Source organism: Eptatretus burgeri, chromosome 16, assembly GCF_056783735.1.
Source record: "Eptatretus burgeri isolate ZD-2024b chromosome 16, Ebu_testis_v1, whole genome shotgun sequence".
NCBI classification, from domain to species: Eukaryota; Metazoa; Chordata; class Myxini; order Myxiniformes; family Myxinidae; genus Eptatretus; species Eptatretus burgeri.
The window spans coordinates 16,752,017-16,765,665 of record NC_140976.1 but is presented as its reverse complement, the minus strand read 5'-3'; the positions used below and the strand labels follow the sequence as shown (position 1 = coordinate 16,765,665).

Here is a 13,649-nt window from a genome sequence, read left to right as displayed (position 1 = left end):
GAATTAATACACCAGGGGGTTGACTCAGCCTGTCATCCTTCCGAGGTCGGCGAAATGAGTACCAGTATACTGGGCCGGTGTATACCCCGGTTAAAATAGGTGTACCATATCCCTGTGTCGTAAAAGGCAACCAGGGTTGCGTCAGGAAGGGCATCCGGCGTAAAACATGTCCCAAATCACTATGCGGATCACACGGATGATCCGCTGTGGCGACCCCTAACGGGAGCAGCCGAAAGAAGAAGAAGAAGAAGAAGAAGAAGATATGCATATATATATAACAGCTTTTTTGGTAAAGCTTCCTCAGTGGCTGTGGAGATGTCTCAGACAGTTGTATACGTACCTATGGAACCATGAAGAATTTTGTGCATGAGCACCAGGTGGCCACTTTCTTGAATTGATCCCCACTCAGGTTTCCAACAGTGCGTGGGGAAAAGGCTGACAAAGAGTGGGAGTTGCTAGAATTGGAAACCTTCCCATGCCATAATTAAATCTACCGTCGACATATTTTGAGGATGGCCGTGTCTATTTATTAATCTTGTTGGGCAGATGCTATTAATGATGCACACAATTGCTCAATGGTCCCAAAACATTGAAGGTAGTTCATGGCTTTTGCATTACATACATCTTACTTTCAAATTTGTACTTTTACAAGGCTTTCGGGACTGGTCAATGACAGAAACGAAGCTTTTTCAAAAACACGAAAGTTGGAATATTCAGGCCCTGTGGCCTGATGCAATGTGCACCCATTAAACCATATCCACGTATGCCCCATGTCAATGGCATTGACAGTTTGAAAGGAGTGAAAACAGATCACTTGCCGTTCGGCATAAGCCCTGTTGTGAACATAAATGGAATGGACAGATGAGAACCACAGGGAAGAGAAATGGGAGACATCACTCTGCACGTACCTTTGCATGAATAACCACAACAATCACTATAATACGTTCTTTATATAGCGCCTTTCACAAAGAAACGTCTCTTGGTGCTTTACAAAGTAAATATATGAGCAAAAGGAGAGAACAAGATGAAGAAAGGAAGAGGGAAAACAAGTAAAATTATATACATTATACGAAAAAAATACAACAGCAATTAGCTGGCATGCACAACAATTACTGTTGCTGTGACAGCAAAAGACAAAAATCATCGCAATGGGAAAGAAAAGCATATTATATGTTTGTAAATAACAACCAGGAGAAGAAAGAACATGAGAAAAGAAAACTTAAAGAAAGAGAAAGGAAAGCACGGCCGTAAAGCCCAGTTTATGCAAGTCTAGGAGGGGGGCGTATGCTTTGCCGGAGACGGAAAGAGATGACCCGTTAGTTCTCCGTGCATCGGACCCAGCCACCCCCATGAGGAGAGGGATATGATGAGGAAAGAATGGGGAACCTGAAGTACAGATGACAGAAAACGGCCAAGTGGATAGCCCGCTTCCACACACTTGGAGCTGAATGAACTGTCCACTCTGCAGCAGATATATAGATGGCTTCTCATAACCACCACGTTTCATCAGCATCATGCTCCCAATTGATTCCCTTGCCTTTTGGGTAGTCCTCCATTTACGATCACCTGTTCTCTTTCCCAGAAAATTGGTGGGTGTGATCATTTCCAGCTGATGCCGATGCCTTGAACTTCCAGGGAGGTGGATAATGTTCTTCTCATTTGTCTCTCCAGGTCTTCAAGACGGCTGTTCACCACCATCTCAGATCGTCCCCAATCCAAAACCATGATCTATTCTACCTTCGTTAACCCACCCCAGTCCTTCCTCGTTCCAAATTTCCAGTTTTCCCGACTGAGAGTTTCCTTCTGTATCCATCTTGTCCACTATCTTGAGATAGGATCCTCTCCTATCCCACATTGCTCCCCACACCCATTGTTTGTCCAAGTCTGCCTCTAACCTGGCCTTTGACACTGCTGTTGGTTCCCCCCCTCCCCCCTCTCTCAGCTGTTCCTTTTGTCCTGTTGTGCCCTCATCCGTTCAGTGTACTAGTACTACCTCTTCCACGAGTCTTCACTATGTATTAAAAAATACATATGTGCTACCTTCTTCATACTCTGCTGTTCTGTCTTGGGATTTAAGTTGCGAATGTATGACTCCTGCAGAGTCACAATCCTGTTCATAACTTTGTCTGGGTTTTCTTGGAACCACTCATGAAGTTCCCTGGAAATATCACATTGAGCTCCCTTCTGATCAGCAGTCAACATTCTGGGCACCAATGTTGCTAAAGCCTTTTTCATGCCCCAATGTTTCATTGAGGATAGAATGCAGCGACCCAGTGCTTAATGTCTCAGAAACTGCCCTATCTGTTGATCTTCTATCGTTCATCAAAAGCTTGTGGCCTGCATCAATTTGTTTCTGTTATAATGGCCTACTTGGAGAGTTCTGACCTTGGCTCATTCTCAGTACTGGTTCTGCCTCGCATAAATTCAACTGCAAGTTATTTTTACAGTGCCACATGAAGGGGCATCAACCCCCAGTGTTGCCACAATATCTCCATGGATTTCCTTTGAGGTGAACCCTTTGTTATGGAGGTACTTGATCACAACAATGAGTTCAGTGTTCTCAATTTTTTTTCAAAATTTCGTTGACTGTCTCTCACATTATCACATTTGTGTACCAATCCTGCGAACACAAACAAAAGGCTGCCGTTTAAAAAAAAAACAACCAAAAAAAACATGTCAAACCACGAATGCCTTTGATCTGTGAAATCGGTTGAGTCCTAACATGTTATTAAATAGGCCAGACTAGAAAAGTTCGGAGTGCCACTCATACACAAACACACAAACCGGAACATAGCATGATTCATAGACTGAAAGGCAGCAATGTCAGCTGTTCTTTGCATCCCAAAGTGCAGAGCATTGTCAAATGACTTACAATAAAACCAACGGACGAAAGCGCAATAAATTAGACCTTACAATACAATCTATTCATCCAATTCACGTACCGAACAAGGAAATGCAAATTAACATTCAGTGCAAATTGGGTGTTTGTCTATCACTAGGCCCTGTAGTCTAAAAAGCTCCAGGCACTGGTTGAACACCCAAGAAAGATTAACAAACAAGTGTAGAATGTCATGTAATACTTCGAAGAACATTTTCTGGTCAAATAATTCCAGTTGTCTAATTACCTGTCATCCAATGTGCATTGGCTATCGCCACAAATTTGTGGCAGAAATTCCGGCTCAAAATGTGCGCGCTACGTTCCGCGGGGGGGGCCGAGCCGTGACACAGAGTGCAAGTCTGAGATCGAGGACACTTCATGACGTGCGTGTAATGGCTGCGGTATGCAAACACCGTGCTCTTAATAACGACCAAAACCATTGGGGTGGAAATGAAACCGGCCGTATAGTTTCAGCACAACACTGTCGGCTGTCCCCGTAAGGTGATTAAAGCTGGCTGCAAATCCACAAGCGACCATAACTATAAATCGTTAATCCAGTTCCCTTTGTTGAGTGTTAAGCCAACCGTTAGGATTTAGTGTCGTGTGTTCAAGACCTAGTGGTAACATTTGCACGTCATTCTGAGACAGGTGGTAACCATTTGCCTTTTGGTCAGCGTAGAGTCAACCAATTGGTGAAATGAATATTTGATTCAGAAATGTCAGGATCCACTCATCCATTACATTAAAAAAAAAAATTCACTGCAAATAACTACTTCTTGTTGATCTTTAATGAAGTAAGCAGATGGTCGACTCAATATAACACCAGAGCATAGTTACCGCTTCTGTGCAATGCTCAACTCTGCTGATGAAATAGGATAACATTGGCCTTGCACCTTGAATTCAAGTAATTAGCACGCAACCAAATGGACGTCATACTGCAAACGTTATGCAATTATTGCACGTGGAAATGCTGTCAATTTAGAGAAATATCATGCAGAAAGTATGCAGATGAGTTAATAGTGAAGAAGAATTTCTCTATGCCACAAAGGATCTTGGATTTTCAAATTGAGGCGAGGCCCTGGGGCAGGCCTGTTAAATGCCAGGATCAATGCGAAACTTGGCCAAATTGACCTGGTAGTCACTGCAAAAGGAGGGGCCAGGAGAAAATAAAGCAGAATCCAAATTCTGCAAGAAATGCCAGGAAGTCATCACCCATAGCCCCAGCCAAAATAGCCTCCTCCAAATGATTTGATTGCCATGGCAATGCTCTTTGTTACCATGGCCACAGCCTTGTGACACCGCTGGTCTCGCAACGGTGTGGACATCCATGTTATGACCGAGATGGCCTGGCTCTATAGGACATGACCTTGAGAAGTAGCAATGCTTGCCTCATCATAAGCGAGGGAGGAGGAGAAGAAAGGAAGGAAACTAAAGGGTGACATAATATGGGGGGAGGGGGGTCACCTGAATGATTACTATTTATGGATTTGCTCACCTTTTAGATTGTACTCCAAGTGATACAACAAGTTAGGATATATTCTGTAATTCAAGTGAACTTTGTTTTGACAGCACCCAAATGCTTTTACCTTGTTGGCCTGTGTGACCGTTAAACCCGCTCCACCAGGTTTGAGCTCCACTTCCTCCATCGCTCCAAACACATCTGTTTCCACTGAGAATGTGAGCTCCAGACCAAGATCACTGATGTCATTGTCGAGGATCCACTGCAAGTTCTTGGCATACTCAGGGTCCATAGAAGCCACATCTTGGTAGTTCACTGGGATGCCTGAAGCCAACATCACATAAGGGATATATACAGAGTCAATTAGAGAGTTCATAGAACACCTTACCCTGTGTTCAAGTGTTATCATAGTGTTCAAGTATATATTTCAATTTAAATAAAATAATGATTTTTAAAGGTCGTAATAATTACAATTCTGGAAGTTTAGTACCGTTGATGGTATCTTCAACACCATCTTATTTAACATGTCCAGGTACTGCTCAACAGAAAGGTTTTGAAAGAGGCAAAAAAGCGATTTGTGTTCTACAGTGTTTGAGTATATAATTAAATTGAAATAAAATTCAGATTTAAAGGTCGTATAAAAAATTATAATCCAGAAATTTATCACTGTAGATGCAATACACCACCTTATTAAAAAAATTACATTAGTTGTTCATGCCTGTTGTTTTTGTCCATTATAACATCCTTAAACAAGTTATCTCACTCTCTGCGCATGTGCGATCAGGATGAATTCAGAGCCTGCAAGACCACAGGTGCTGCTAAAAAAACAGTCCCCCCCCCCGGATTAATGTTCCGATTCGTGTTCGAAATAAAACATTCAATTTAAATCAACTTGGTCCTCGATCATAAACTGACGTTTGCAGACGGACAGACAGACGTGAAGCAATTGCTTAACCCCACTTTTTGCTTTGCATGCACGGGGTACTAAGTACGTGTGAAGAGTGTATGCTTTTGCCGTAATTATCACTGTTTTCCCAAAATCGTGATTCACAGGGTACACCACAGTATATTTTGCTGGGATTCTGCTCCAACGCAGTATGTCCTGGGAATACCGTGACATGACAATTGATGATCATTTTTTACTACAAAGGAATAGCGATTGTTTTTTGGTCTTAAATCCTCAGACTTATCAACATTGTGCAACAATACACCTTTTCCAGCACCAGCAAGAGTCATGGGACATTTCACTGGAGTCTTACAAACTTCGTGAACTCTGTGTATGAGTGCTGTTCTTCAATAAACGTATTTTTATACCTTTATGACCGTTGTTGCATTGCAGTAAACGATATAATCTGCGTGATTTCACTCAGATTCATTTATACGTACTGTAGTTTATATGGTATCGTAAACGGTTGAGGTAAAATGAGATGTGGACGTAACTGTTTATTTTGCAAAAAATTACTCTGCTGACAATTTACTGTAATATAAATATATATATATATATATATATATATATATATATATATATATATATATATATATATATATATATATATATATATATATATATATATATATATATATTGTTGTGGTTGAGGGAATTCGCAAACCACCATTCAGGTCCCGTAGGTGAGATATCTCTGTAAGTACATGTGTAGTTAGCCCAAACCCGTTGTTTAGAGGGAATAAATGTGATTCATTCGGGCTGCGACCCTTTAAGATAGCCGTTTTTCTGTTCTATCTTTATTTTGAACCAACCACGTCTCAACCGCCATCACACAACAACCACCAACCGCAACGCCGCTTCACAACAACAACAATGCCAACAGCCTCGACCTTTACCTTCACAGCACACCATCCCGCACCCATCGCATCACCGCCATTCCAAGCGTCAATGTGGCCAGGGACCCCCACTTTAGACCCTCCACCACCTTCGCCTCTCCTTCTGCGGCCATTCCCGCACCGCTTGTGGGCATCGAGCGTCAGGCTGTCCTGGACTCGTACAGGGCGCGCGCCGAGCAGCGGGTGCAAAAAGCGGCCTTTCCGAGGAGAAGTCGGATCAGGAATGATACACGCCCACTTCTGATCCGTCCTATCAGCAAGCATGGGGCGATTTGGCCCCGCCTCCAGGTGCGTCGGAGTAGAATCGATATATGCAAATTCGAGGATCAGGGGAGGTTCACGCCCACTTTTCCTCCATCCAATGGGCGAGCGTGGCTCCGCCCCCGAGCTCATCCTGATCCGGAAATTTGCATATGGGTTCTCCTGCCGTACTATAAAGCGCCGAGCGTGGGGCGAATTCAGTCAGTTTTGGGCTCGGGCGAGTTGGAGAGGTGTGGCGGCGGCGGAGTGTGGAAGCAGCAGTCAAGACGGGTCCGGAGGAGAGTCAGTCTGTCGGGGTTCGGAGTCTGTCGGGGAGCTGCAGAGAGGGGAAGCCGGGAACGCGGTCGAGCTCGCAGTGGAGTCGCTCGTCGCGGGACCCAAGCAAGCCAGCTATCCTCTTTTGTCGGGGTTCGGAGTCTGTCGGGGAGCTGCAGAGAGGGGAAGCCGGGAGCGCGGTCGAGGTCGCAGTGGAGTCGCTCGTCGCAGGACCCAAGCAAGCCAGCTATCCTCTTTCCCCAGAGCATCAACAATTCCCCCCTTCCTCCCCCCACCCGCGCTGAGATAGTGCGGAAAGGGGGCCCCATTCCAATCCCATTCCAAGCAGTGCCAACGAAACCCGCAGAGGAGCGCGGAGTCGGGGAACCGCCGCCACATTTGCGGCTCATCACAAGACGGGTAGGCTCCGCCCGGTCTCGCGCCCACAGGCCCCGTCTGCCCCCTTGTCGTTGAGGGTGGCCCTTTTCTTTTGCTTTTGAGTATACGTGTTGTCGGCGCCGTCTGTAAAGTAAAACTGTGTAAGTGTTGCCGTGTGCTCGCGTAGTCGGTAGTAGATCTGCATTGTTGTGTTTCTTTTGCAATTGCTTTTGGTGCATAATTGTTGTAATTGTATATGTGTGCTATCCGTGTGCCACGGAATAAATGTGCCTTATGTTGAACTGTTTTTCCCGTTTCGCTTCGTCTTTTCTTTTATTGAATCTCCATCTTACTTCACGTAAAAGGTTGGTAGTAGGCAAAATACGCCCGATAATTAATCGGAACCGTCGAGGTTGACGATAACACCGCTCGGTTATCCTGATAGTACGGAATGGGTCGCTTAAAGTGGCCCGAGTCTGGAGTCGACCTGCGGCGGATGTGGACGTAACTTTAATCAGGATCCTCGGATACCAAGCCCACCACCCGAACCATAAAGCCAACACCAGGCATGTTACACTGATTTTCACTCAGCTTTTCCCAACCTCTTGTGTTCTCCTGAACTGCAATACATTTACTATATATATATATATATATATATATATATATATATATATATATATATATATATATATATATATATATATATATATATATATATATATATATATACATAGTGGGGAGAACAAGTATTTGATACACTGCCGATTTTGCAGGTTTTATCACTTACAAAGCACGTAGAGGTCTGTAATTTTTTATCATCGGTACACTTCAACTGTGAAAGACGGAATCTAAAACAAAAATCCTGAAAATCACATTGTATGATTTTTAAATAATTAATTTGCATTTTATTGCATGAAATAAGTATTTGATACATCAGAAAAACAGAACTTAATATTTGGTACAGAAACCTTTGTTTGCAATTACAGAGATCAGATGTTTCCTATCGTTCTTAACCAGGTTTGCACAGACTGCAGCAGGGATTTTGGCCCACTCCTCAATACAGATCTTCTCCAGATCCTTCAGGTTTCGGGGCTGTCGCTGGGCAACACAGACTTTCAACTCCCTCCAAAGATTTTCTGTTGGGTTCAGGTCTGGAGACTGGCTAGGCCACTCCAGGACCTTGAGATGCTTCTGACGGAGCCACTCCTTAGTTGCCCTGGCTGTGTGTTTCGGGTCGTTGTCATGCTGGAAGACCCAGCCATGCCCCATCGAAAATGCTCTTGTTGAGGGAAGGAGGTTGTTGGCCAAGATCTCGCGATACATGGCCCCATCCATCCTCCCCTCAATACGGTGCAGTCGTCCTGTCCCCAAAGAATGATGTTTCCACCTCCATGCTTCACGGTTGGGATGGTGTTCTTGGGGTTGTACTCATCCTTCTTCTTCCTCCAAACACGGCGAGTGGGGTTTAAACCAAAAAGTTCTATTTTGGTCTCATCAGACCACATGACCTTCTCCCATTCCTCCTCTGGATCATCCAGATGGTCATTGGCAAAATTCAGACGGGCCTGGACATGCGCTGGCTTGAGCAGAGGGACCTTGCGTGCGCTGCAGGATTTTAATCCATGACGGCGTAGTGTGTTACTTATGGTTTTCTTTGATACTGTGGTCCCAGCTCTCTTCAGGTCATTGACCAGGTCCTGCCGTGTAGTTCTGGGCTGATCCCTCACCTTTCTCATGATCATTGAGGCTCCACGAGGTGAGATCTTGCATGGAGCCCCAGACCGAGGGAGATTGACTGTTATCTTGAACTTCTTCCATTTTCTAATAATTGCGCCAACAGTTGTTGCCTTCTCACCAAGCTGCTTGCCTATTGTCCTGTAGCCCATCCCAGCCTTGTGCAAGTCTACAATTTTGTCCCTGATTTCCTTAGACAGCTCTCTGGTCTTGCCCATTGTGGAGAGGTTGGAGTCTGATTGATTGAATGTGGACAGCTGTCTTTTATGCAGATAACGAGTTCAAACAGGTGCAGTTAATACAGGTAATGAGTGGAGAATGGGAGGGCTTCTTAAAGACAAAACTAACAGGTCTGTGAGAGCCGGAATTCTTACTGGTTGGTAGGTGATCAAATACTTATTTCATGCAATAAAATGCAAATTAATTATTTAAAAATCATACAATGTGATTTTCAGGATTTTTGTTTTAGATTCCGTCTTTCACAGTTGAAGTGTACCTATGATAAAAATTACAGACCTCTACGTGCTTTGTAAGTGGGAAACCTGCAAAATCGGCAGTGTATCAAATACTTGTTCTCCCCACTATGTATATATATATATATATATATATATATATATATATATATATATATATATATATATATATATATATATATATATATATATATATAGTAAATGTATTGCAGTTCAGGAGAACACAAGAGGTTGGGAAAAGCTGAGTGAAAATCAGTGTAACATGCCTGGTGTTGGCTTTATGGTTCGGGTGGTGGGCTTGGTATCCGAGGATCCTGAGTTCAAATCCCGCTTGGCTGTTGAATTAATATCAGGTGGGGTTGACTCAGCCTGTCATCCTTCCGAGGTCGGCAAAATCAGTATCAGCATGCTGGTGTCCTTTGTTGGAGTGGTGACCTGTCCAGGGTTGTGCCCAATAGCCTAGGAGACTGCTTAGGCAGCACCAACACTCTGCACAGAGTATGGTCCCAATGGATGAATGGAAATCAGTGTGTCCAAAGAACTTTTTCAGCATGTGCCAAATCTCCATGCTATCTCATTCTTTGCTTCAACTCATCTCGGTTTTCCTTCTAAGACTCAAGACCCTCTTTACTCAAACCCAACTAGGTCTTCCTTCCAATACTCACTGCCGTCTTGTGTAATCTTGTTGTTGTTTTTTCTGCTTCGCCAACATTATTCACCATTCCACATCTGACAGATTTACTAATGCCCACCCCCCCTCTTTACCAGAAGCTCCTGATGCTGGAGGAGACCATTTGGCACATCATGTCTGTGCTACCTCGACACAATATCATTTCACAGCATCCAGAGGAATTAAAACCTTGTTACCTTTTGCGCTGCCAGTGTAATTTTGCTTCAATGGTGTGCAATAAATATTTTGGCTTACAATAAACGATTCATCATTTAAGTATGCCTTGTATTGTGGTCGAAAGTACTCTGGACGCATGTCAATGGAAGCACAGCTGTGGATATTGGACAGGTAACAACTGTAGTTGTCCAATCTAGCCATGGTTAGTTAAGCTTTTAAAGATCATACTATGATTCAACAGCAGTAGAATTGGATTGGATGAAAAAAATGATAAGAAGAAGTGAACTCTCACCCAGGATGTGCTTGTAAAAGGAACGTGTGAAGTAAATATTTACAAGATGGCGGTGATAGAGCGCAAGCCCGAGGATTTGTCCGGCAAAGCTGAAGTAGTTGAGATGGTCAGGGTTGACAGATGAATTGCTATTGGGTTGGAATGTAGTTCCTGCAAAGTAGTAAACAGAGCACGAGTTAAGACTATCTCTGTATCCGAGAAAAACTGTCCCTACATGGCAGGTGTCCTTTAACCACAGGGAATGGAATTGTTCTCATTTTCGCCAAAAGCCTTCAGAGCATTTTTATTCACTTAAAGCTTTCACAGTATTTATAAATCAATCTAAAAATATGGTTCCAAATGGAAAAAAATTAAAATGGAGGCATTTCGTTTTTAAATGCACCTTATCTTGAGAGCAGAATCCTGAGGACTGCTCGGAACGTTTCACATCAATAACTACAGCCTTAGACGCACACGTATGATTGATGCGTTTGTACAGGTTATTTGTACACAAGTTGTTGTTTTCTGTAAAAAATGTCGAGGCTCATGGTGGAGTGAGAACATAAAATGGATTCGGATGTAACAGAATAAAAGGAACAGCAGAAGGAGAGAGGGGGCAGGGGTGGGGAGGAGATAGCAACAGCAGGAGGAAGGACAAAATAGAGGGAGACGGAGGAATAAGGGATGTAGTGATGAATGAGGGCTTGGAGAACACACATGGTGGGGGGAGGGGGGGATGAACAAGATGGAAACAGCCACAAACTCTCAGGAAGTAAAAACTGGAAGCTTAAAAGAGGTTGGATTGCAGAGGGTTATGGGGGGAGAGGTGTGAGGGGAAGGGGGTAGAAAAGATCAAGGCTTTGGATGACCTGAGATGGTAGTGAACAGCTGTCTAGAAGCACTGGAGGGAAGAATGAGATTGAAGAGAATGTGGAAGTTGGTTCCACAGGAGGGGGAAAAAAAAGAGGAACGAATGAGTAGAGGTAAGCAGTGATTCTGGATTTTGGGAGTTTCACCAGAAGGGGGTTGTTTGCAGACCGTGTGTATCCTGCAGATACATGAGGGAAGGGGGGGGGACATAGCATGGAAGCAGAGGGTGAAATACAAAAAAGGAGGTGATAGAAGACAGAGAGACAACCGATATGTGTAGAACAGGAAAGTGACAGACCCATAGACTCAGCTTCATCGTGGAAGAGTGCAATAATCTTGAAGGTCTTGCTTTCCATCGCATCAAGCTAAGCAAGTTGCGACACAGCCACATCAGCACATATGCGGAGAGCAGTACTTCATCAAGCTATGGATGAAGGTCTTGTAGGTGGATAAGACATCAGGTGTGCCCAGGAAGGACTTTGCATGACAGAGGATGCCCAATCGACAACTGGCTTTGGTGGCCAACTTAGAAGTATAGATTGCCGAAGAAGATCGTAGCTGATAGTGATGCCCAAAGGCTTGAGTGACTAAACTTCTTCAAGGGGATTGTTTCTTCTTCGTTCATATGAAGCCTAAGGCTGCAGGGTGGCATTACTGGCCAAGGGTGTGACTGTGCTGCTGGTGCAATGCCCTCTGCTGGTGAGAGCAGGCATTTGGAATTGGGCCATTGTGCTGATGATAGTTCGCCCACTTGTTCATAAAGAACACCATGAGATCTTTGACATCCACCAATGAATGCTGGCAGAGAGGATACTTGTTTAACATCCATCCCAGGGATGGCACACACATTGATGAATCTCCCTGTCTGTGAAACAACAAGATGACACATTATAGCTGGGTCAGGATTCAAAACCAGGCTAAACAGCTCAGAGGCGAGTGTGCGTACCTCAAAGCCATCCTGTTAGCCAATGGGAATTGTGAAGAAAGTACATAGGAGGGTTCACTACATGGTCCTTTCAGAGAGGAAGAGTGAGAGTGTGAGATTGTGAGGATTGAAAGACATATTCCAAGTGTTTAACCAGCTGGTGATTCTATCAAGGTCTGCAGAGAGGGAAGAAGCAGCTGCCTGCCTATCTGAAGGATAAGGAATGTTATGGCAGAGGATGGAGTCATCAGCAAAGAGATAAAAAAAGGATTTTCTTGAGAGTCAGTGAGATCGCTGATGAAGATTAGGACTCGGACAGGGCCAAGGACACAATTTTGGGGGCACTTCAGCCTTGACAGGAAGAGGATATGAGAGGATCCCGTTGATAGCCACATGTTGGCGATGAGAGTGGAGAAAGTCATGAGGCATTGTATAGAGTTGGCCTTGGATGCCACAGACAAATAATTTGGAGAGCAAGGTTGGATGCCAGACTGTATCAAAAGCATGAGATATTGTTGCGAATCTGGAAGCCATGAGCACACAACATACAGGTCCTATAGAACAGTTATTCCGATAAGTGAATGTGGATAGATAGCTCACTGTCCATTGTTTAATGGGTGAATAAATGCGCCCGCACTGTGAGTTATTTTAATAGTCAGGGTTTTCTTTTATTTTTACACCACCAACAACAATTACGACAACGCCGGCATCACCTTCACCTTCACCTCGCTCTGGCCGACATCATGGTGGGCGGAGTTCAAGGATAAGCCTCGCGGCGGCCCTCGACCAATCAGCGTGCTTCGAGTGAGGTGGCCGCCGCTCAGCCAATCAGACCCCACGACAGTAAGCAAGGCGGTCAGCGTGACGTCCCCACGACCTCGGGCCAATTGACGGACTTTCCGCTCGTTTTGGCCAATGACCGGGCGACGAGCGATTCTGTGTGCCAAAACCGTCCAGTGAGGGAAAGCGGAAAGGGTGGAGGTGACCCCCCTCCCTCCCCCCCAGGAGAAGGGTGAATAAGGGTGCGGCACGTTCGGACAGAGATCCCTCTCTTCCTCCTCCTCCTCCTCCACAAGAACCACAAGGCGGTTGCGCGCCGTGTCTCTGTCGGTGAACAAGTAGAGAGAAACTGGGGACACGAGTGGAGATCACGTTCGCCTGACACAAGCGGGTGTCGCATTCACCTCACATGTGAAAGGTCCGAGTCCCGCCACCCCGTCAGCTCAACTTACCCGCACGAGGCGGACAGGTCTGAGGCAGGCTCTGGTCTTCAGCTTGCCTTTCCCTCCAAGCTGGAGGCCTCAATAAAGGCTGTGGCCACCGGTTCTTGCGTGTGTGCGCGTGTGTGTGTGTGTGTGTGTGTGTGTGTGTGTGTGTGTGTGTGTGTGTGTGTGTGTGTGTGTGTGTGTGTGTGTGTGTGTGTGTGTGTGTGTGTGTGTGTGTGTGTGTGTGTGTG

General features: G+C 44.8%; 1 protein-coding gene across 8 annotated transcripts in view; it reads right to left on the bottom strand.

Annotated features, from left to right (window-relative positions):
• HACE1 (HECT domain and ankyrin repeat containing E3 ubiquitin protein ligase 1) overlaps nucleotides 1-13,649 on the bottom strand; it is a 422,483-nt gene that overhangs the window by 49,519 nt on the left and 359,315 nt on the right. For 7 of the 8 annotated variants that reach the window (XM_085859090.1, XM_085859092.1, XM_085859089.1 and 4 more), the window contains 2 exons: nucleotides 10,420-10,569; nucleotides 4,465-4,661 (listed from right to left, as the gene is read on the bottom strand). In XM_085859090.1, coding sequence (XP_085715216.1) covers nucleotides 4,465-4,661; nucleotides 10,420-10,569 — 347 coding nt within the window. The remainder of the gene's footprint in view (nucleotides 1-4,464; nucleotides 4,662-10,419; nucleotides 10,570-13,649) is intronic. The other variant, XM_085859091.1, reaches the window with a different exon arrangement.